This window comes from Leuciscus leuciscus (assembly GCF_965113295.1).
Source record: "Leuciscus leuciscus genome assembly, chromosome: 25".
NCBI lineage: Eukaryota > Metazoa > Chordata > Actinopteri > Cypriniformes > Leuciscidae > Leuciscus > Leuciscus leuciscus.
In genome coordinates this window covers 30,520,920-30,543,567 of record NC_138724.1, presented here as the reverse complement: position 1 = coordinate 30,543,567, position 22,648 = coordinate 30,520,920, and the positions used below count along the sequence as shown (strand labels likewise).

Below are 22,648 nucleotides of genomic sequence, written 5' to 3'. Positions count from 1 at the left end.
TCATTCAAAAGAAGAGAATTCAAGCTTCATGCCTGTGTGTCCGTATGCCTGTTTGACTGAGTATTCGCTGAGTTATTGTTCATTTTCGGACGCGTTTCAGAATTGACTTCACTGACAGAGAGTAGGCAGAACTCACATCATGTTTATTTTTCTTTATTTGGCAAAAAGCACAACACTTTGTTTTTATTGTGAGTATACACAAAAATAATACACACTTAACAGGATCGATTGATGTATGAAACTTGTTTGTAATATCAAAGTCAACAGAGTATTTTGAATCTCGTTTGAACTGATAAGAAAAAAAGCGAGCAAATCACGCCGGCGCGATTGTCGACCCCAGGGGGTTAAAACAAAATTTATTTGACAGATTTTCCTTTTCTCAATGGCATAAACAAACTTTACTCCCTTGAAACTTAAACTGTCTGGAATGTCACTGTTTCTGTCACTGCGACTTTCCGAACAGGCGAGCACACACACAAACACGCGCGCACACATCATTTTTGAAGTAAAATTTTAAATTGAGGATGCAGTGCATTGCGATGCATCATGATATCGAATTGAACTTAATCGATGACATGATAATCGTAATCGAACCGAACCGTGAGACCAGTGTCGGTTCACACCCCTAATGTGACATGAAACATGCGTCTTTACAAAGCTTGAAGTCTCCATTTTTAAATGATGTAAATCATATCAAAAACAAATATTCTCTGTTTAAGTAATCACTATGAAAGCAACGACATGTACAGTTTCTCCAGTCCGAGCTTATTAACTCTAATGTGACCACACCCACGCGCGCACAAGCGTTTGACATGCAAATAGTCTATGCGGGCCTGTAAACGCCCTCATTACCTCAAAACAAAGAATCAGAGACTACAGTAACGTACTTCTCTGCTTTTCGTCGAGACTGTCTTTGTGCTGTGCTGTTTACCTTGGATTTACCTCAGAAGAATTAGAAGACTGCGATTTGAAGATGAGAAGATTTTTAAGGTAAGACATTTCCACTCATAATAGTAAGTAGGGCTGCACAATATATCGAAAAATTATCGTTATCGCGATAATAATATATGAGATATCTGTATCGCAGAGAGGTGCGATAAATTGCATTGATTTTATATGCCAAGCATTTGTGTGATGCATGCATGCATATGTTGTTTATCCAAATTCGACCAATCAAATGGGGCCTTACTATCTTTATTCCCACCTCCCCAGTAGGTGCTATTATGCTATTGGCTAGATCGGGCCCAAAGGGGAACCTAGTGGCTCAGAGCAGAGAGTGGAAAATAAAAACTAATGGCAGTAGTAGAGACAAGCGAGGAAAATGACAACAGTGAAGAACCTGTGCCTAAAAAGAACTGTACGTCTGAAATATGGCAATATTCTGGCTTCAATAGAAAAGACGTGTCATAGGTACTGTGTAAGGGGCCGTTCACTTATCGCGCCTAAAAACACATGGAAAGCGCGGCCGCGTCGCGATCTCCTTCTTTCTACAAGCGCTTGCGTCTGTCATTGCTATGCAACCATGACCTGCGTGAGCTTGCGGAATTCTGAAAAGTTGAGATGTTCTCATCTGGTCCACTCATCTGGTCCACACACACAGGAACCCAGACCGACCCCTTCCACAGCCAATACCCCTCTGTCCTCCTTTTCTTCGCTAACCGAGGAAGAAGTATCTACACTTCTCCTCTCCAGTCACCCTACCACCTGCCCGCTTGACCCCATCCCCTCACACCTTCTACAAGCCATCTCTCCCACACTTCTACCATCACTCACACACATCATCAACTCATCCCTCCACACTGGCACCTTCCCTACAGCATTCAAGCAGGCTCGGGTTACTCCACTGCTCAAAAAACCAACGCTAAACACATCATTGGTAGAGAATTACAGACCTATCTCTCTCCTACCATTCATTGCGAAGACACTTGAAAGAGCTGTCTTCAACCAACTAACATCCTTCTTGTCTCTAAACAACCAGCTGGATGTCAACCAATCTGGCTTCAAGAAAGGACATTCAACTGAGACTGCATTACTGTCAGTCACAGAAGCCCTACGGATCGCAAAAGCTGCTTCCAAATCTTCAGTCCTCATTCTCCTGGATCTGTCTGCTGCCTTCGACACAGTGAATCATCAGATCCTTCTGTCCACCCTCTCATCACTGGGCATCACAGGAACTTCACTCCACTGGTTTGAGTCCTATCTCACAGGTAGGTCCTTCAAGGTCGCATGGAGAGGCGAGGTATCCAGAGCACATCAGCTGACCACAGGGGTTCCCCAGGGTTCAGTTCTTGGTCCCCTCCTCTTCTCCATCTACACCACATCACTGGGACACATCATACAGGCACACGGTTTTTCCTACCACTGCTATGCTGATGACACACAGCTCTTCCTCTCCTTTCAACCAGATGATCCCACAGTAGCTGCACGGGTCTCAAGCTGTCTGGCGGACATCTCCACATGGATGAAGGAACACCACCTGCAGCTCAACCTGGCAAAGACTGAGCTTCTCGTCCTCCCTGCCAATCCGTCTCTACAGCACGACTTCACCATCCAGCTAGAGTCATCATTAATCACCCCATCAAGATCGGTCAGAAATCTTGGAGTAACGTTTGATGACCAGCTGACCTTCACAGATCACATTTCAAAGACAGCTCGATCATGCAGGTTTGCACTGCACAACATCAGGAAGATCAGGCCTTTCCTAACTGAGCATGCAACACAACTTATCGTCCAGGCCCTGGTCATCTCTAGGCTTGACTACTGCAATGCCCTTCTGGCTGGACTCCCAGCATGTGCGACCAAACCCCTACAGATGATCCAGAATGCTGCAGCTCGTCTTGTCTTCAACGAGCCCAAGAGGGCCCACGTCACTCCTCTGTTCATCTCTCTGCACTGGCTACCTCTAGCTGCTCGCATCAAGTTCAAGGCACTGACGCTTGCTTACAGAACTATCACAGGCTCAGCTCCCTCCTACTTTCACTCACTCCTACGAGTCTACATCCCTACCAGACACCTACGATCGGTCAACGAGCGACGTCTCGTGGTTCCATCACAGAAAGCCACAAAATCACTTTCCAGAACATTCTCATTTACAGTTCCATGCTGGTGGAACGCTCTCCCCACCCTCATCCGGAATGCAGAATCCCTGACAACATTCAAAAAACAGCTGAAAACCAATCTCTTCCGTGAGCACTTAACCTTATAGAAAAAAAAAAAAAAAAAATCCTTTCCCTTTGAAACATCACTTATCAGGCTTATGCTACTCTGAATAATACCTGAACTTCGTATTTTGAGCACTTCCTGCGTTGTTGTTGCTTTTGCCTCTTTATGATGACTCGCTGAACTTAGTCCTAATTTGTAAGTCGCTTTGGATAAGGGCGTCTGCTAAATGACTAAATGTAAATGTAAATGTAAATGTAAATCTGGTCGCGGCATAGGCGGGCCTGGAAAAATGTGCTTTCATTTTGAGCGCACTTGCCATGCGCCTGCACTTGAAATAATGAATTTGCACATGCAAAAAATCGTGTCACTAAGTCGTTCCGAAAAATGTTGGCCACTTTGAGAGGAAACTAATCTCCACAGTCATCTGGAATGCAACCTCTAAAATAGGGAGCTATATGAAGACTATATATACATAGCTGTGACATAGTTAATCTGGTTTATTTCTTTTTGGCTAGTAGAAGTTCTGAATGGCCGGTAACATACTTTTTTTTTTAGCCAAATTGGCCGGTGAGTGAAAAAGTTAATTTCAATAAAAGTTAATATATATATATACACACTATTTGATTTGCACAATTTGTTGTATGATATAATACGGTCAGATTAACTACTAACAGAGAAATGGCACTTTGTTTATCTTAGAAACGTACAGCAAGATTTGACGCCATCTGTCATGCATGGGCATAATGGGGAGAAAACATCCCTATTGAAATACATGCTTCATTGACTTAATCATCATCATCATCTTGCTTACAGTGATACACTTTATTAATAAAATATACAATGTACAGGCAAATAGATGAACCCGCAATGTGCAAAGTGGGCCCCCTCCACTGCAACCTGTTACTATTCAAGGGACAGAACAGGAAAATGCTGGACAAGGTGACTAAAATGGGCAGAAAAATTACTGGATCTGATGTTAAAAGCATCTCCAATCTCACAGACCAGTATACCCTCAATTTGGCTCTGAGGATACTGGATGATCCATCCCACCCACTTTGCTCATAGATGTAGATGGACGTAGATTTCGAATGCCCCTAACAAAAACCAAACGTGCCATTACATCATTTGTGCCAAGGATCATTCAGTTACTGAACAGATCAGACACAGGCACATAGACATTTTTAAATGTGTATTATTGATTATTTATTTAATTGATTCATTTTAGTGATTGGATTGATGATTGTATGTTATCACCATTGCTGTGTTGTTGCTTTACTGTATCTTCTATGTTATCTGTGTTAATGTTCAATGTGGCTCCCTTGAGTGCAAAACAAATTCCCCTCGGGGCAATAAAGGTTTCATTCATTCATTCATTCAAGGTTTCATGTAAATTATTTCCTCATAGGAAACAATTATAAAGAAAAACAATTAACATGCAATTAAGAGCATAGTATTCAAATTCTGGATTCATCTGCTTGCCTGTATATATTAAGCACCATCAATATGGTGTGTACTGAGTTTGATATATTAAAATCACTGTCTTTGAGCATTAAGGCATGTTAAGCATTTTCATGTTAAGCGTTTTATAATGTCATACTCTGTTTGTAGTGGATGAAAAACTGAGGTGGGTGCTGTATAAGAATGAATCTCAAACCTCAATATCTTCAGCTGACAGTGTGTGCTCTTCAGTCCATCAGAGAGCAGCTTCACTCCTGAATCCTTCAGGTTAGGATTGTGACTCATGTCCAGCTCTATCAGAGAGTTTGATGTCTGCAGGGCCAAAGCCACAGTTTCACAGCAGGTGTCATCGAGAGAACAGGAGGAGAGTCTGTAAAAACAGGACATTTGTCCATGGCATGAATTGTGTGTTCATCTTGTAGGAACAGTGTTTGTAGTAACAGTGATATGTTATGTCATGTTCTTTGTGAACATTCAAGCTTTCTGCAAAAATATAAATGTCATATATTCTGGAACTGATGTGACAGTCAAGTGAAAATAACGTTCAAAATGATTTCTATAAAATCACTGTTTAGTAAATCCATTTTAGTAAATGCAGACTTTACTCTCTAAAATCAGTTAAAACATGATACTTCTCTCTGCATCGTATGCTAAAATTTGATTTTCAGAATTAAAAAACTTTGATTAAACAGCAAGTTACTTACTCTGCTTTTCTGCAGCATCTCACAGCTGGCAGAAGATTCATGTGGACTCCCCGTGGTGTCTTGTACCTCCTCAGGTTGAGCTCATCCAGCACCTCCTCTGACATCAGCAGTACGTAAGCCATCAATGAGCACATGGAAGACGAGAGACTTCTTTCTGGAGATGATCTGAAGTATTTTTGTATTTCTGTATATAATGAATTGTCATTGAGCTCCAGTAAGCAGTAGAACAGGTTGACTGAAGTTTCAGGTGATATGTTCTTATAGCTTTGTAATTGTTCTTTAATGTGTTTGGTTATTTCTGTGACGCTGTCTTTGCTGTCTTCACTGTGTGTGAACAGGCCGCTGAGCAGTTTCTGATTCGATTCCAGTGAAATGCCCAGCAGAAACCGTACAAACAGGTCTAAATGTCCTTTCTGACTTTGCATTGCTTTCTTAACAGCCTTCTTTAGTAAATCATGTAAAGCAATATTTTTGTCTGGCTTGTCGATGTTGTCAGGCCTGAATTTGAATTGTGTTTCTTCAGAGAAAAACTGCAGCTCGTCCATGTTCTTGTCCAGGTAGCAGAGGAACACGTGCACTGCAGCGAGGAACTCTTGAACACTCAGATGCACGAAGCAGAAGACCTTCATCTCATGAAGTCCAGCTTCTTGCTGAAAGATCTCAGTCAGCATTCCTGTGGATTCAAAATCTTCATTCACATCAATACCACATGCTGTCAGTTCTTCCTCACTGAACACTATGTTTTCCTTCTTCAGCTGTTCAAAAGCCAGCTTAGCTAACTTCAAAATCATTGTTTTATTGGAATCTAAGAGCTTGGTATGGACTCTTTCTGTTTTTCTGTCATGCTTCTGGCTCTTCATGTTCATCTGTATCAGCAGGAAGTGGATGTACATTTCAGTGAGTGTTGTGTTGATGTTTTCTGCATCGTTCTCAATGGGGATGTCCTGAAGAACAGTGGCTGTGATCCAACAGAACACGGGAATGTAGCACATGATGTAGAGACTACGAGATTTCTTAATGTGTGAGATCATTCTGGAGGCCTGAGTCTCATCTTTGATTCTCTTTCTGAAATACTCCTCCTTCTGCTGGTCAGTGAATCCTCGCACCTCTGTGAACAACCCTACATACTCAGGAGGGATCTGATTGGCTGCTGCTGGTCGTGAGGTTACCCAGATGTGAGCTGATGTAAGCAGAGACCCATTTACCAGACTTGTAAATAGTTCATCTACAGATGATCGCTCCTCAACACTCGTCACCATTCCACTGTCAAAATCCAAAGGGAGTCGACTCTCATCCAGTCCATCAAAGATAAACGCAAGCTTACAACTAAATATCTTACATATCTTTGCTGTTTCCAGTTTCTTCAGTTCTGGATTAAATCTCTGTAGAAACTCATGCAGACTGATCTCTCTGACTTTAATGCAGTTCATCTTTCGGAATGGAAGAAAGAAAACACAGTCTATATCCTGATTGGCTTCTCCTTCTGCCCAGTCCAGAATGAACTTGTGCACTGAGACAGTTTTTCCAACGCCAGCAATGCCTTTTGTCAGAACAATCTTTTTTTTCTTATTTTTGTTCAGACTAAATACATCATTGCATTTAATTGGCCTGTTCTGTGATTTATGAGGTTTAATGGCTTTATCAATCTGCAGAATCTCATGTTCTTGATTTACTTCTCTAAGATCCCCCTCCGTAATGAAGAGTTCTGTGAAAACATCCTTGAGATGTGCTTCATTTTCCTTTTTACCCTCAAAAATTTGTTCTACTTTCTCCTTCATGTTCAATTTGTGAGTTTTCAAGAATTCCTGCAGCCAGAAATCATCTGTTATGCAAAATATAAATAAACAGGAAAATGTGTGAACAAAACAACATACAAAAATGAAATGCAAAAGGTTTTTCACATTAGCATGATTTTCATCAAAATCAACTAGAGCAGACATATGGTATTTAAATTCATAGCACTGAAAGCAGTTATGTTGTGTACTAAATCAATATAGATCAAACATGCTGAAATAATTTCTGATCCCACTGTAAGGTAAGGAGGGGTAAAGTTAATTCACCTTGTTTTCTTGTGTGTTTCTCAGCAGCTTCTGATGATTCTTGCACAGTGAAGAGAGAGAATGAAATGAGACTTTATGTTCATCAAAGTATCCTAAAAAAGGCACTGCATCGTGTCTCCACACTTCATTAAAGCAACACAGCTATTAAACTATTAAATAAATCCTCATATTAGAATGATTTCTGAAGGATCATGTGACACTGAAGACTGGAGTAATGATGCTGAAAATTCAGCTTTGAAACTTACTTTTATGGCAACGGGATTTAAATAGAAAACAATTGTTTTAAATTGTAATGTTTCAAAATATTGTAACTATTGCTGATCATATAAATGCAGCCTTGGTGAACATAAGAATCCTCTTTAAAAAAAAAAAACAAAAAAAAAACTTATATACATTTCTATGAATCTATGCTGCCTCTCTTTCTCTATTACTTCAGTTTTTAAAAAAAGATATTCAAAAAGAAAAGTTAATGTTAATGTAAATTGTAATATTTCACAATATTTTAACTATTTTTGATAATTAAATTCAGCCTTGGTGAACATAAGAATCTTTGAAAATAATCTGAATATATATTTCTATGAACCTATGCTGCCTCTCGTTTTCTGTTCTTTCCTTTATTACCGCCAGTGTAGTTGTTCTGTAACTCTTCAGCCAGCCGGTTCTGGTTCATCTTCTTCAGGATGTTCAGTGTTTTTTTCACAGCTTTTTCTGCTCCAAAACGCTCCATCATTATATCCACTATATCAGTGACACCAGCATCCTCCAGTTTACCAGCTCCAATGGGTCCCTCTTGTTTTAAGCGACTCCTAAATTTCTTCAGATTGTCTTTTTCCAGGTCTTCTAGAGTATCTTGAAGCAGCTCTAAAACAGTTGCCATTGTCCTTTATGGAGTATTTGAGAAAAGGAAAAAAAATATTTAAATAGTTGCTTTTTATAGCAGATATCTATGCAGTATGTGCAAATAAATGTGTATATCGAAATGACATTGTGGCTAGGTCAACCATTATGAAGCATTTTAAAAAAAAATTAATGTCTAAAACTAATTCTTCAGGTTGTTATTAAGTTTAATAGTCATTAGCTCATTAGTAGATTATTGTTTATGATATATTCAGCTGAATGTTGGTGATTATTGAGTCTCAACATGATTAGATTTCAGAAGTACTTTCACATTTTGTCATTCTCTTCTTGGAAGACTTGTCTTTTACAATTCAGACCAGACTGGAATAAAAACAATAATGTGACACTGAACATAATAAAAGTTACAATAGTTATTGTGAATAATAACAACACTCAGAGCCTTTTTTCAGACTTGTAAAATGCATTAAAGCTATATTAGTTAAGTTGTATGAATCTTCTGTGATCACTGGAAACATGACACTTAAACTTTGGTCAGTAAGTTAAGATATTTCCTAATGTAAGAACTGATTTTCCTGCTAAGACAAAACTCACCCTGCAATAAAGCCATAAAACGCACCCTGGACACAAGATAGCAAAGACAGAGCACAGGACATTGTCCTGTCCAAAGGTTTCTCCTTCCTTATCTCTACATCCCCCTCTCCCTCCACCCTGCCTCTCCACCTGAGTCAAGTCACCAAAAGTTCACTAAGAATGTCTATGTATCACATATGATGTATCTTGTGAATCTATTGTTTTCATGTTTGGTATCATTTTAAGTGTTTAAGTGCGATTGGTAAATGGTCTTAATTTCATTGCAGTCATTGGTTTAATGAGAAAGATTGAGAACTTAGGAGAATCCTGTTCTCCTCGTTGGGTGATGTCTCTTCAAGATATCTCCCGAAACCAGGTGCTACCCCCTGGGGTACATGAATTGACCCAAAAATATTGGGACAACCCTTTTGTTCTGGTCTGGGTTTTTAAGGCTAGGTGACAGAGCAATCTTTTGGACATTTTACCAGGATCATCCCCCATACAGTGCTGTTTCAGTGTTTTCCTGTTGGACTGGACCAGGACTGGACACACACCACTGTGTGTCTCTGTCAGGAATGCATTGCTTACTTTTAGAGTCATCTTTGAGTAATTGATGTCATGTATTTATTATTTCTGAATTGGCTTTTAATCACTTGTGTAATTGGCATGATACATTTTACCTGACAAATAAATGTTACATCTTGATTCATTCTCCATTTTTCAGAAATCACTATTTGTTGGAGTTGGACTCCGTCATTGGGCCAATGGGTGGTCCTTACACTAACTTACCTTGAATTATGACAGTATTTGCAGATGTTTCTTTGTCCTCCTCTGAAATGGCACCTTGATCATCAAAAGCACTGAACTTCCTTTCACTTCCGTGTTCTCATGAAGAACTGTCACCGTTTCTCAATATGCATTCTTGTCCGTACTTGTGTTCTTGTGGACTTGTGAAACGTCATCAGTCTTTGCCCAAGTACTGTTCCAAATCAAAGTTAAAGGGTAACTAAACCCCTGGTCAGAGCCTGACTCCACCCACTGGCAATATTTGAAAAATGCTGGAAAAGTGGGCAGACCCCAGCAGAGATAGAGGGGATGAACCGAGGGCGGGGCTGAGCGGGGGGGCGTGCACCTGAGACCTGCTGTCAGACTCTAAAATGGAGAGTGACTCACAGGGTTGCAAGACGACGTAAAGTACATGCATCTGATGAGTTTTATCGAGTTGATGTCAATAGCGAGCGCTCTCTGTAGGCATATTCATATTTTGCCACTATGTGAAAAAATCCAGCAAAATGCGCCTGCGCGTTTGTCGACCCCAGAGGATTAACTTTAGCCTAACCATAAATTGTGATTCAAATATAAATGACCACTCACATCAAGACGCCGCTCCGCCACTTGAGCTCTAAGCGGGAACTCACTCCTTCCTTATCAGCTGGAAAGCTATGCAGTCCAGCTGTGCTGTTGCAACCAGCAACACTACACCTACGTACCCTCCTGACCACTGTACTAAATACAGATAAATCTACGCTAGCTTGTACCAAGGGCGTGGTGAGCTGGAACCTGCTTATGTCACGTAGTAACGCTTACGTCACGTAGTACCGCAAACATCCAATAGATACATTTAACTGCAGTAGCCACCGTTCAACCTCAAGAGGGCAGCACTCAGATGTTTTTACACCATAGATTGTAGAATTAAAACACTTTATACCCAAATGTCAAAAAAGTTACTCGAATCAATGAACAGCACTAATAAAGCCCCATTCTTACAGATCATTAACTAAAAAAAGTTGTTTAGGGTTTAGTTACCCTTTAACATCTAGCCAAGTCCAGTTCAAATCCCTGGATGTGTTCTTGATCCGCCCCTTTTATCGAGGATGCATCGAGAGGTGACTTTTGCGGACTTGAGACAGCCAGGTATCCCAGAATGCATCTCGCACCAACCAGCAAGCATCAATAGCAGAGGAGAAACCCTGCATAATTTAAAAATACTGCTGTTATTGTGTCACGAAATGTAGTTTTAAGAATTTTTCTGTCGAGAATGTAGTTGATTAAAGCTCAGGTTTATTTATAAAGATAGCGCCTATTTTAAAATTTTATCCGACGTTTTCGGAGTTGTGAGATCCAGGTGATCTCCGGGCGCTCAGTGCTCATATACCCCGCCTGGAAAAGACCTTCCTCGGCTAGTCCTTCTGATGTTTGCCGCTGACTCTTGTGTTGCTTCGGATGAACCTCGTTGTACAGGAAATCGGCCGTCAGCTCGTCGCCGTTATCTATTTTAAGAATAGAATAAAAAATTGTATTGAAATAAAATTATATATAAAATTAGAAATAAAAATATAAAAATAATCATTTTAAATAATAAATATAAACTTTTTATTCCTAATAAATATAAGAAGAAATCAAATTTAAACAGAAATAAGAAGTAAAATTGAATAAAATTTAAAAAGAAATAAAATAAAATAAATAAAAAAAGTAAACAATATAGGATATAATTAGGAATAAAATCATGTTAGCATAATTTTATTTTTTTATTATTATAGGATATTGTAAATATTAGAAATAAAATTAAAAAGTAAATAAGAAGTGCAATCAAACAAAATCAGAACTAAATTTATAAAAATAGTTTAAAATAATAATAATATATATTTGGTGCATGTGTATTAAAATATATTATTTTTTGTATTTAACTCGGATTAAGACTATTTTAGGATACTTTAAAAAAATATATAAAATAATACATTTACATTTATGAAGACACTTTTATCCAAAGTAACCACTTTTATCCTCATTTATGTGACAAATGAGAACAATAGAGGCAGTTCATCTAACAGCAGGACAACAGTATGCAAGTGCTATGCACCTTGTTCATCACTTGATCACTTGAACACTTTTGGCAACACTTAAAAAAAACAAAAACAAACATGTACGGCGTTAGATTAAACTGAGAAGGATCTCAGTCTTTGCCGAAAGTGTTCAAGTGATCAAGTGTTGCTGAAAAGATGCGTATTCAGCGGTTTCTTGAAAGTGGCCTCGGACTCATCAGCTCTGGTTGAGTTAGATCATTCCTCCAGCAGGAACAGTCCAGGTAAAGGTCAGAGAAAGAGATTTAGTGCCTCTTTGAGATGATGCACCACAAGACAGTTTCTGGATGGCACATAAGTCTGGAGTAATGAGTTTAGGTAAGAGGCAGCAGAGCCAGTGGTTGTTCTGTAGGCAAACGTCACAGACTTGAATTTGATGCGAGCGGCAACTGGCAACCAGTGCAATCAGTGTGAGAGGTTTACAAACACACACACACACTCTGGCTGCAGCATCTGGATCAGTGTGAGAGGTTTATACACACACACACACACACACACACACACACACACACTTAGGCTGCAGCGTCTGGATCAGTGTGAGAGATTTATACACACACACTCTGGCTGCAGCATCTGGATCAGTGTGAGAGGTTTATACACACACACACACACACACACACACACACACACACACACTCTCTAGCTGCAGCGTCTGGATCAGTGTGAGAGGTTTACACACACACACACACACACACACACACACACACACACTCTGGCTGCAGCATTTGGTTCAGTGTGAGAGGTTTACACACACACACACACACACACTCTGGCTGCAGCGTCTGGATCAGTGTGAGAGGTTTACACACACACACTCTGTCTGCAGCATCTGGTTCAGTGTGAGAGGTTTACACACACACACACACACACACACACACACACTGGCTGCAGCATCTGGTTCAGTGTGAGAGGTTTACACACACACACACACACACACACACACACACACACACACACACACACACACACACTCTGGCTGCAGAATCTGGTTCAATGTGAGAGGTTTACACACACACACACACACACACACACACACACACACACACTCTGGCTGCAGCATCTGGTTCAGTGTGAGAGGTTTACACACACACACACACACACACACACACACACACACACACACACACACACACACACACACAGGGCTCTCAAGTGTCACGCATTGAGCGTGACAGTCACTCATTTCAGTCTTTTGTCACGCACTCCCGCCACACATTGTATTTCTCAGGCGGAACAAATATTTATAATATATTGAATATGCCGCAGCGCCCAAAATGTATCTGGCCGCGCCGCTCTCACTGTGGAACTGGCAGGAATCAAGCGCGTCTTATCAGCCAATCAAAAAAAGAAAGGGGCTACACAATAGCCAATCAGAAAATAGCACTATTGTATCTGGGTAAGATTAAACGCAACAACCAATGGAAAAAAAAAGCATATATGCTGGAATTGTTCATGTGATTCTGCGACAACGTCTTCCGAAAATTTCGTTCACCCACAGACTGGAAAGTGGAAACCACTCCGAGCTCCGAGCATTACTGAGCACAAAGTAAGTCATGATCTCCTGTTTTAATGTTACAACAAATTCACAATTTGTTTGACACAAACAGTGACAACTTGACTGCTGTTAGAGAATGTTTCCCAGCTCATCAGTTTTTCATGAGTGTCTGTAACTTAGCCTACAGTTGTACAGCCTGTTCACTGAGCAACACCTGCTCAGAACAAGTAGTCTAGGCCTAGTCATATTTTCGTTATCACACAATGACTGACATATTGTCACATTATAAACATCTCTCTCCAAAATAGGCTTAATAATTTTATAAGCACTAAATAAATTCAAGTGTATTGCATAGTCAATGTTATAGGTCACTTTTAAAATCATGTCATATTTTATAATTATATACAGGCCATGGATGCATTAATCATTGCATCTGTCTCTCAAAGATGTCAGGTAAAAAGCAATTAAGCGTCCTCTCATTCGCCCTGAGAGGAGAGTGTCCTAAAAAGGCCAGGTTAGAGGATGCTGTCCCAGAGAAGGTGGCGAATAGGGTAGACCCATTAGAGGAAGAGACAGAGGAAGAGTGCAGGTGGAAGGCAACAAGTCCAAAAAGGCAACAAACACTTACAATAAACAACACCAGTCATAATCTCTCTCTGTCTCTCTCACACACACACACACACGCGGAAATTGAAAAAATACTTTGTATTTGGTATCTGAGCAATTATTAATAACAACAACAAAAACACTAATAATAATATTATTAATGAAACACCCCCATTCCTGCGACCCATCCAACCAACCCCTTTTGACCCCCTGACGGGGGGGAATGTCACTCTTGCCTGTCTTCAAAACTTGAGACCCCTGCACACACACACACACACACTCTGGCTGCAGCATCTGGTTCAGTGTGAGAGGTTTACACACACACACACACACACACACACACACACACACACACACACACACACACACACACACACACACACACTCTCTAGCTGCAGCATCTGGATCAGTGTGAGAGGTTTACACACACACACACTCTAGCTGCAGCATCTGGTTCAGTGTGAGAGGTTTACACACACACACTCACTCACTCACACACACACACACACACACACACACACACACACACACACACACACGCACGCACACACACACACACACACACACACACACACACACACACACACACACACACACTCACACACACACTCTGGATCAGTGTGAGAGGTTTGACTGATGCTGGAAGGAGAGAGCATTACAATAGTCCAGTCTGGATAGAACAAGCGCTTGGACGAGGAGTTGTGTAGCTCTGATAGGAAGGGTCTGATCCTCCTAATGTTGTATAAGGCAGATCTGCAGGACCAGGCAGTTCTAGCAGTGTGATCTGTGGAGTTCAGTTGATCATCAATTACAACTCCAAGGTTCCTGACTGACCCTGATGAGTTCTGGATGATGAACCTACAGCTGAGTGGAGAAGTTATGATGAAGTGTTGGGTCGGCCGGGACCACAAGCATCTCTTCACAAGGTTTAGCTGAAGGTGGTGGTCCTTATTATATAAAATAATAATTTAACATAATAAAAATAAACCATTTATATTTCTAATATACAAAATTATTTTGGTTACACTTTACAATAAGATTTAATTTGATAAAAAACATTAACTAATGTTGAAAAATAGTTCATATTAATCTCAACAGTTATACATTATAAAAATCTAAAGTTGTATCTGTTAACATTATTAAATGGACTTGAGCTAACAATTAACAGCTGTATTTTAATGAACTAACATTAACAAAGATTAATAATATTGTAACAACTGTAGTGCACATTTTTAGTAAATATTAGTTAATGCATTAACCCTCTGAGGTCTGAGCTGTTTTCTGGGCCCTGGAGGTGTTCTGACATGCTCTGACATTTCTGGTTATTTCTGTTACTAGTGACATTTTCATGGCTAAAGTCTAATTACACTGTATTCAGCACAAACTCTGCTACAATAATATATCAGCAGCATGTAAAAGTTTGTAGTTTTGAGATAATGACATTTATGCGTGGTTTGTGAAAATACAAAAAAAAAAATTCTCACTGAAATAAGGCCATGAAACCCATACTGATTATTTCTTCACAAGACTTTTGAAAATTGTATGACGTAGCCTAGAATATTTGCTCCAAAACTATGTGAAAATCACCCTGACTGCTCATTCAGATAAGACAATATATTGATTTAAAAAAATTACGACGTGTTTTCCCATATGGAAAAGGTTTGCTAAAAACTCCCGTGATTCTTATATGTTCCAACAGAATATTATAAGGGACATATATGCTGCAAAAACCACATATATAAATTGTATAATATTAGTATATTTTTAATCATATTATGTCATATATGTCCTACATACAACTGAAGCCATATAGATTTTCATGATGTAAAAACATAGGAAAATAATGCTAATTTAATATGAATGTCCAGCATGGACGTGTATAAAACACAGTGCAGTTTACTAATCAGTATAAGGCTTTACTTAACTCATGCTTGTTCTTATCTTGTCCTAAGTCAAGCCTTATGCCTGTAGTCAATCATGGTTACTGTATATACTGTATAATCAGCTTGATTACACTTGAATTACTTGAATGTTTAGGCCTAAATGTTTAATTTTTACTTAGAAAATGTTTCTTACATGAGTTTAAATGTAGGCAATATTGTATCTGTGTTAAAAATTTTATAAAATATGCTGTATTGCTGCACTCATCGACAATAAAGGCCTATGTCATGTAGTTATACCGGTGGTTGCATGGAATATTTTTACAAAGGTTTAGAGGAAATAAAAAAGTTAATATTACTGGCATATAAACACAGTTAATATTACTCATAAATATTTGTTTTTAAATGTTTCCCCCCCCCCAATTATTTCTATTCAATTTTATTTGTTAAATGCAGTTACTCAGATCTATTTAATTTGTTTCACTTACATTTACTCAGTTAATACAGTGTATGTAATTGATTTCACTGCTTAAAAATCTAATCAATTCTAAGCGTAAAAATGTTTAACCAAAAAATTTAGTAAATCATATTAAAAGTTTTTAGAGTGCATCACCACCAGAGTTCATGTCACATATACAAAAACATATTCCAGCCAATTTTTAACATTTTAATCACTGTTCTAGAAACATATTTGACTCAACTTTGTTCATTTGCAATAATATGTTATGATTTGTTCACAAACAACAGGCTCCTACAGTTCACAAATAATGTAAATACACGGTCTTACAATGTCATTGCTTTATAACTGCTCTTTCAAATCCTGTAGGAAAATGAACTGTCTTCATAAAGGTCTGTCATCATATATTCACCCTCATGTTGTTTCAAACCTGTATGAATTTCTTTTTTCTGCTGAACAGAAAGGAAGATATTTAGAAGAATGTCAGTAACCAGACAGTTTCTGGTCTCATTGACTTCCATATAAGGAAAAAAAATATACAATGGAAGTCAATGAGACCAGAAACTATCTGGTTACTGACATTCTTCTAAATATCTTCCTTTCTGTTCAGCAGAAGAAAGAAATTCATAAAGGATTGAAACAACATGAGGGTGAGTATATGATGACAGAATTTTCATTTTAAAGTGGAGTATCCCTTTAAAAATTTGCCAACTGCATATAAGTGAATCAGATGTTGGTCATCAAAACATGAAATCTGTATGAAACATAAACAAATGACACAAAATGTGTATAAATTCTATATGACTTTAATTTGAATAGCATATGATTCAATATAAGAACTTTAAATTATTTATATAAGAATTTTATATATTTCTACTAATACCATACACATTTGCATACTTTTGTCATGTAAAACTCATATAAGTCTTTTAACAGTATTCATATATGACGCAAAAATCCCCTATAAGTTATATGTGTGCTATTTAGTATGAAATGGGCCATAATCGGTCTGATTTTGTATAGGACATGTATTGGCCTTATATGAAACACAGAAGGTAATTCTGGCTGATTTAAGTAAGGAAGATATATGGTTGCTATGAACCATGCAGGTTTTTTTCATATGGGTTGTGTGAAAAAGCTTTATGCGGGAGCTCATTAATATGTAAGCTTTTCACACCTGAGAAAGACAAAGAACCTCCCTTAACGGCCCTATTAGGAGCGATCAGGCCCTGTCATTCAGAGCAACCTTGCACAATACTGTAAATGAGGAGATTTAAAAAAGAATGGCTTTTAAATTGTTTGGATTTATTTACAACACAACATAATCCAAAGATACACAACAAATGCCAAAAAAGCACTTCAAAGACAGAGACCTTTGTGCCATTCCTAAAAACATTGTACATACCTTTCATTTCCAAGATTTTCACTTTACCATGTTCACGTACAGAGACTCATGTGAATGCTGAAGTCCTCAGTGGCATCTGGGCCCTAAAAAAAAAAAAAAGTGAACATACTGATATCAAGAGAAAGGCCTGTACGATTTTGGAAATAAATATTAGATTTTTCTGGTTAAAATAGCTTTTTACAGAATTCACAGAATACACACACACACAAATGTTTCCAACAATAATATAATGAACACCAGGTTTGTTGTGCCTTGTAGGCATAAGGTATATGCGCAGTGCCGGATAAAATAATAATAACAATAAATAACCTATAGCAGTATAAATCTTCCAAAAGATTTCAGTAACAACTAAGCTAGAGAAAAATATATTGATTATCATGTTACTTCAAATGTTTCCATCCGTTATGATGATATGAAATGAGATAATAATAAAAACATGAAGCCATTTGGTGCGTTTTGCTTTCATCCAAAATATGATACATTCAAACGCGATCGCGCTGCAAAATATGATACTTTCAAACGCGATCCAAAATATGATAGCCTACATTCAAAGGCGATCGCGCTGCAAAATATGATACATTCAAACGCGATCGCTATCCAAAATATGATACATTCAAACGCGATCGCACTCAAATATAAAACATTATGGTTACCATATACATATCTACGTTTGAGCAGATATCCACAAACACAGTAACAGTAAACACGGGTCTAAATATTGTAATATTCCCCATATATCTAGCAACAGTTCAACTGCAACGTGACATTTATGCAACAATAACAAACTAATATGTAAGAATTTCTTACCTTACATCTTTCTTGTCTTCAAATCGCATTCTTCTTCTTCTGAGGTAGCCTAAATCCATTGTAAGCTCAGGCACGTCTTTCAAACTCGACGAAAAGTGAAGTGAAGTGTTTTGTTGTTGAGGTAATAAGCAAGTTCGCGTTCCATGTGGAGATTTGCATGTTAATATCTTTTGCGCGAGTGGGCGTGGCCAAATTAACTGTAATGAGCAAGCGTTTGAGAAGCTGGACATCTTGTTGGTTTTATACAAATTACTTAAACAGAGAATATTTGTTTTCGTTTTGAATCCGATCATTTAAAAGTACACACTTAAATGTTTATAAAGGTATATGGCTCAAAAATGTGTGACAAGTATTCGCTGAGTTTTGTTTCAGTTTATAGACGTGCTCAAGAAAAAAAAGTTCACCGCGACGGAGAGGCAGAACACACACCCTGTATATTTTCTTTATTTTACAAAAGCACAATGTTTTGATTTGATTGTAAGTGGACACATACAAAAGGAGAAATATCACAGATTCTTTTTTTATATTTCTTTTTTCTGTATGACCATAAATGACGGAGTAAGAAACTAGGGATGGGAACCGAGAACCGGTTCTTCTTTAGAAGAATCGATTCCTTGGAACCGTTAGCGTACCTGCTTAACGATTCCGCTTATCAGTTCCGCTCGTTGCAAATGTGTCATGACGTCATCTGATGATGACGGCCATCAGAGTCTGGCTGGCTCAGAGGCTGCAGCAAGCTCTCGTCGTGCACCTCTAGCTACTCCGTTTACAGAGGCAGGGAAGAATAAAATGACCGAGGTGAGGATAAACAAATGTCACAGAGCAGTGACTAGGTTTGTGGTAAAGGGTTTGCACCCGTTTGCCACAGTAGATGCCTCTGCATTTCGGTAGGTTAATTTGCTGTATTTTGTCCAGCATCATGTCTTTTCAAATGAAAATAAATGCAACCAAAAGTTGCATGTTTTTATGTCAGTATAGTTCTGTTTTATTAATTCCTAGTCCTACCATATATTTTTTGCAGTGAGATGATAAAGACTCTCAACCCAAAATACAATGCCCCAAACAGAGACAGTTTAACAAATCGTCTCGGGTTACATATGTAACCCTCGTTCCCTGAGTAGGGAACGAGACGCTGCATCGATACTCGATACTTTGGGGAATGCCCTCGGCATGACGCCTCTGAAGTCTGTAATGGAACTATTCCAATCTTGATTGGTGCTCGTCACTCGTGACGTTGCATGTGACGGTGATCCGGAAGCTATAAAAGGGCAACGGAACATAGCCGTATCAGCTTTTAAAGGGTCGAAGCAAGTCGTTCTCAGGAGCACGAAAAGTGTGGCCGAGAGATGCAGCGTCTCGTTCCCTACTCAGGGAACGAGGGTTACATACGTAACCCGAGACGTTCCCTTTCGTAAAGGGAACTCCCGCTGCATCGATACTCGATACTTTGGGGAACGAATACCCACGCCGCCACACTGAGAGACCCTGCCCTGGTGTGAAGCAATCTGGCACACTCAAGACATGAGAACTTGTGAACCTGGTGTAGAGGACAGATCCAGACTGTAATGTTTGATGAAGGTGTGTGGGGAGGCCCAGCCAGCGGCATCACAGACCTCTTGAAGAGAAACCCCTGCTAGCAAGGCTCTAGAGGATGCCACTCCTCTGGTTGAGTGAGCTTTTATCAGGAGAGGTGAAGGCAGATTGCGCACCTCGTAAGCTGAAGAAATAGCCTCTACTATCCACTTGCTAATAGTCTGCTTGGAGACCGGGGAGCCCTTCTTGGATAACCCAAAACACACAAACAGCTGGTCCGACTTCCTCCAGCCCGAGGTCCTATGTACATAGGCCTCAAGAGCTCGGACCGGGCATAACAAGTGTAACTTAGCTTGATCAGCCGACACATGCGGTGGAGGATGAAAGGCCGGAAGGATTATAGACCGTGCCACATTTGTGGGCACCTTAGGCACGTAGCCAGGTCTAGGGTGGAGAATGGCTCTCACTCTGCCAGGAGAGAACTCGAGGCAAGAGGGAGCCACAGATAGCGCCTGCAGGTCGCCAACTCGTTTCAGGGAAGTAATAGCGAGCAGGAAGGCTACCTTAAAGGATAAACATTTCTCAGACACCTTATCCAGGGGTTCGAAGGGTGCCAGGGATAAACCTTCGAGGACCACTGCCAGGTCCCACGTGGGGACCCTAGGCTGGATAGCAGGCCTCATCCTCCTGGCTCCACGAAGGAAACGAATTATGAGTGGGTGTGTCCCCAGCGTGCCCACCCCTAAAGGCGTGTGGAAGGCTGATATAGCCGCCACATAGACCTTAAGCGTGGACGGGGAGAGCCCGTCAGAGAAACGATTCTGGAGGAACTCCAGTACTGAAGCCACTGGGCAGTTAACTGGGTCCAACTGATGTTCTCTGCACCATAAAATAAAAATTTTCCATTTAAATGCATAAAGTTTCCTCGTGGAGGGGGCTCTAGAGTTTACAATGGTCTCAACAACCTCGGTTGAGAGACCAGAATTTATGAATTGGTCCCCCTCAGGGGCCAATCCAGTAGCTTCCTGGGCTACCGCCAAGGGTGAAATATCATGACCTTGGGCTGAAGAGGGAGGACCATCCTGATCCGGATTCACCGCGGAAGGCCTGCCAGAAGGGCCCAGATGTTTGGAAGCCATATTTGGGCCTGTCAGTACAGGGCCACTAAGAGTAAGCTGATCCCGTACTGCTGAACCCTCTTGTACTCTAGAACCCCCGGGGGCAGAACAATCGGGGAAAGTATACACAGACATGGCCTCAACCATGTCTGTATCATGATATCCAAACCCAGCAGAGCTGGAAGAGCATGGGAGAGGTGGCGCAGAAGGTGGCCGTCCACATAAAGGGGAAACAGGAGCACCTCTGACAAACCGACCTCCATCCCGGCTAAAGCCAACTTGGGGTGGAGTTCGAAATCCCCGGGCTGCAGCCCCTGCCTCGACAGGATGACTGCCCCCTCTTTGATCAGAGAGACCATCGACATAGTGTCTGTCAAAAATAGAACCTAATGGTCTCTCTGAAGTTTCCTCAGACCCTGTGTTTCCAACACAGGTACTAGGAGCAGGAACCATAACTTCCTCCCCATGATCAGAAAACGAGGGCATGTGCGCGTAACTCTGGTCATGCGGAGTGGGTTCCCTCTCGGGGAAAACCCATTGGTCCTGAGCCACTACTACAGGGCCCCCATGTACAGCAGGCCAAAGAATAGTATGTTGAACACTGCTGCCAGCGAGCCCACTCTTTAATAAGGTCACGTAGTGGTGGCCTGGCCTAGCTTGATATTCATGACTATGGTAAGGAAGATGAGTGTCTGAGCTGGAGACAATTGTGCCTGCATCATGACTATAACCTACACCGCCCCCAGGAATCGGTTTCTCTGAAGAGGCACTGGTGATTTTTCCTAGACTCTGAGCCATATTCCCTAGCACCTCACGAGACTCGAAACAACACCTCGGTGTTGAACCGTGTGCTCTAGTAGTCAATGGACAGGAATGAGGATGCCCTGAAGACTCCATGGAGCTAGGACAGTGACCATGCATTCCGAGGAGGTGCGGGGATACAATACTAGGCCGAATGGAAGAATCCGGAACTGATGTGCTTTTCCCCCAAAAAGAGATCTCGGAAACTTCCCGTGATGGGGTTAGAAGGGAATGAGGAGTTAAGGGCCTTGTGGATCTATCAGCTGGAGCTGGTCTGACTGACAGTCGGAATCTTGAATCTGAACCCCCTCGGAGGTTGATCCATTACCCTGAGATCCGAAACAAGGCCTTACTCCCCTTCCCTCACAGGAACTATGAAGTACCGGCTGTAGAACCCGGGCTCCCGAAACCGAGGAAGAGCTCACCTTGAGGTTTCCTTTGTTAAGAGAGACTTGACTTCCTGTTCCAAGAACCAACCCTGCTCGGGGCTGGCAGACATGTGAACCACCCTTAGTAGATAATATTTTTATATTAGCTCCGCTGTAAGCAGGACCCTCCAGGCTATATTTTGAAGACCCCTCGGGGTGTCTAAATATGCTATTATGGGGACCAGTCCCTCGAGACTGGCCTTGGCTAAAAATGTTCAAATGGTTTCGGTGACCTGAAGCAGCTAACTGGCAGGAACTAACCGAAATATGCTCTCTACAGACCTCCTGAGAGGCGGCGAACTCGACAGGGCCGCAACGTTTCCGGGCAGATACTGCGATTTGTGTTCGCTGGAAGCCGATGTGTCCCGAAGCGCCATCGGCGGCGGGAAGTAAACATCGATTTCCTAAGGGCTGTATAAGGGGGCGAGACTCCTGTACTCGCTCT

General features: G+C 40.6%; 2 protein-coding genes across 8 annotated transcripts in view; both read right to left on the bottom strand.

The window, feature by feature from the left end:
• twf1a (twinfilin actin-binding protein 1a) overlaps positions 1-22,648 on the bottom strand; it is a 185,670-nt gene that overhangs the window by 59,441 nt on the left and 103,581 nt on the right. The gene's annotated exons all lie outside the window — the stretch shown is intronic.
• LOC309491192 (NACHT, LRR and PYD domains-containing protein 12-like) overlaps positions 1-22,648 on the bottom strand; it is a 293,341-nt gene that overhangs the window by 196,412 nt on the left and 74,281 nt on the right. For 2 of the 7 annotated variants that reach the window (XM_082160621.1, XM_082160623.1), the window contains exons 1-5: positions 9,602-9,757; positions 8,006-8,265; positions 7,385-7,423; positions 5,325-7,146; positions 4,817-4,990 (exon numbers count right to left, since the gene is read on the bottom strand). The exons of 4 other annotated variants lie outside the window; for them this stretch is intronic. In XM_082160621.1, coding sequence (XP_082016747.1) covers positions 4,817-4,990; positions 5,325-7,146; positions 7,385-7,423; positions 8,006-8,261 — 2,291 coding nt within the window. In that variant the 5' untranslated portion in view covers positions 8,262-8,265; positions 9,602-9,757. Of the gene's footprint in view, positions 1-4,816; positions 4,991-5,324; positions 7,147-7,384; positions 7,424-8,005; positions 8,266-9,601; positions 9,758-22,648 lie in introns of those variants that run through there. One more of the 7 variants, XM_082160620.1, reaches the window with a different exon arrangement.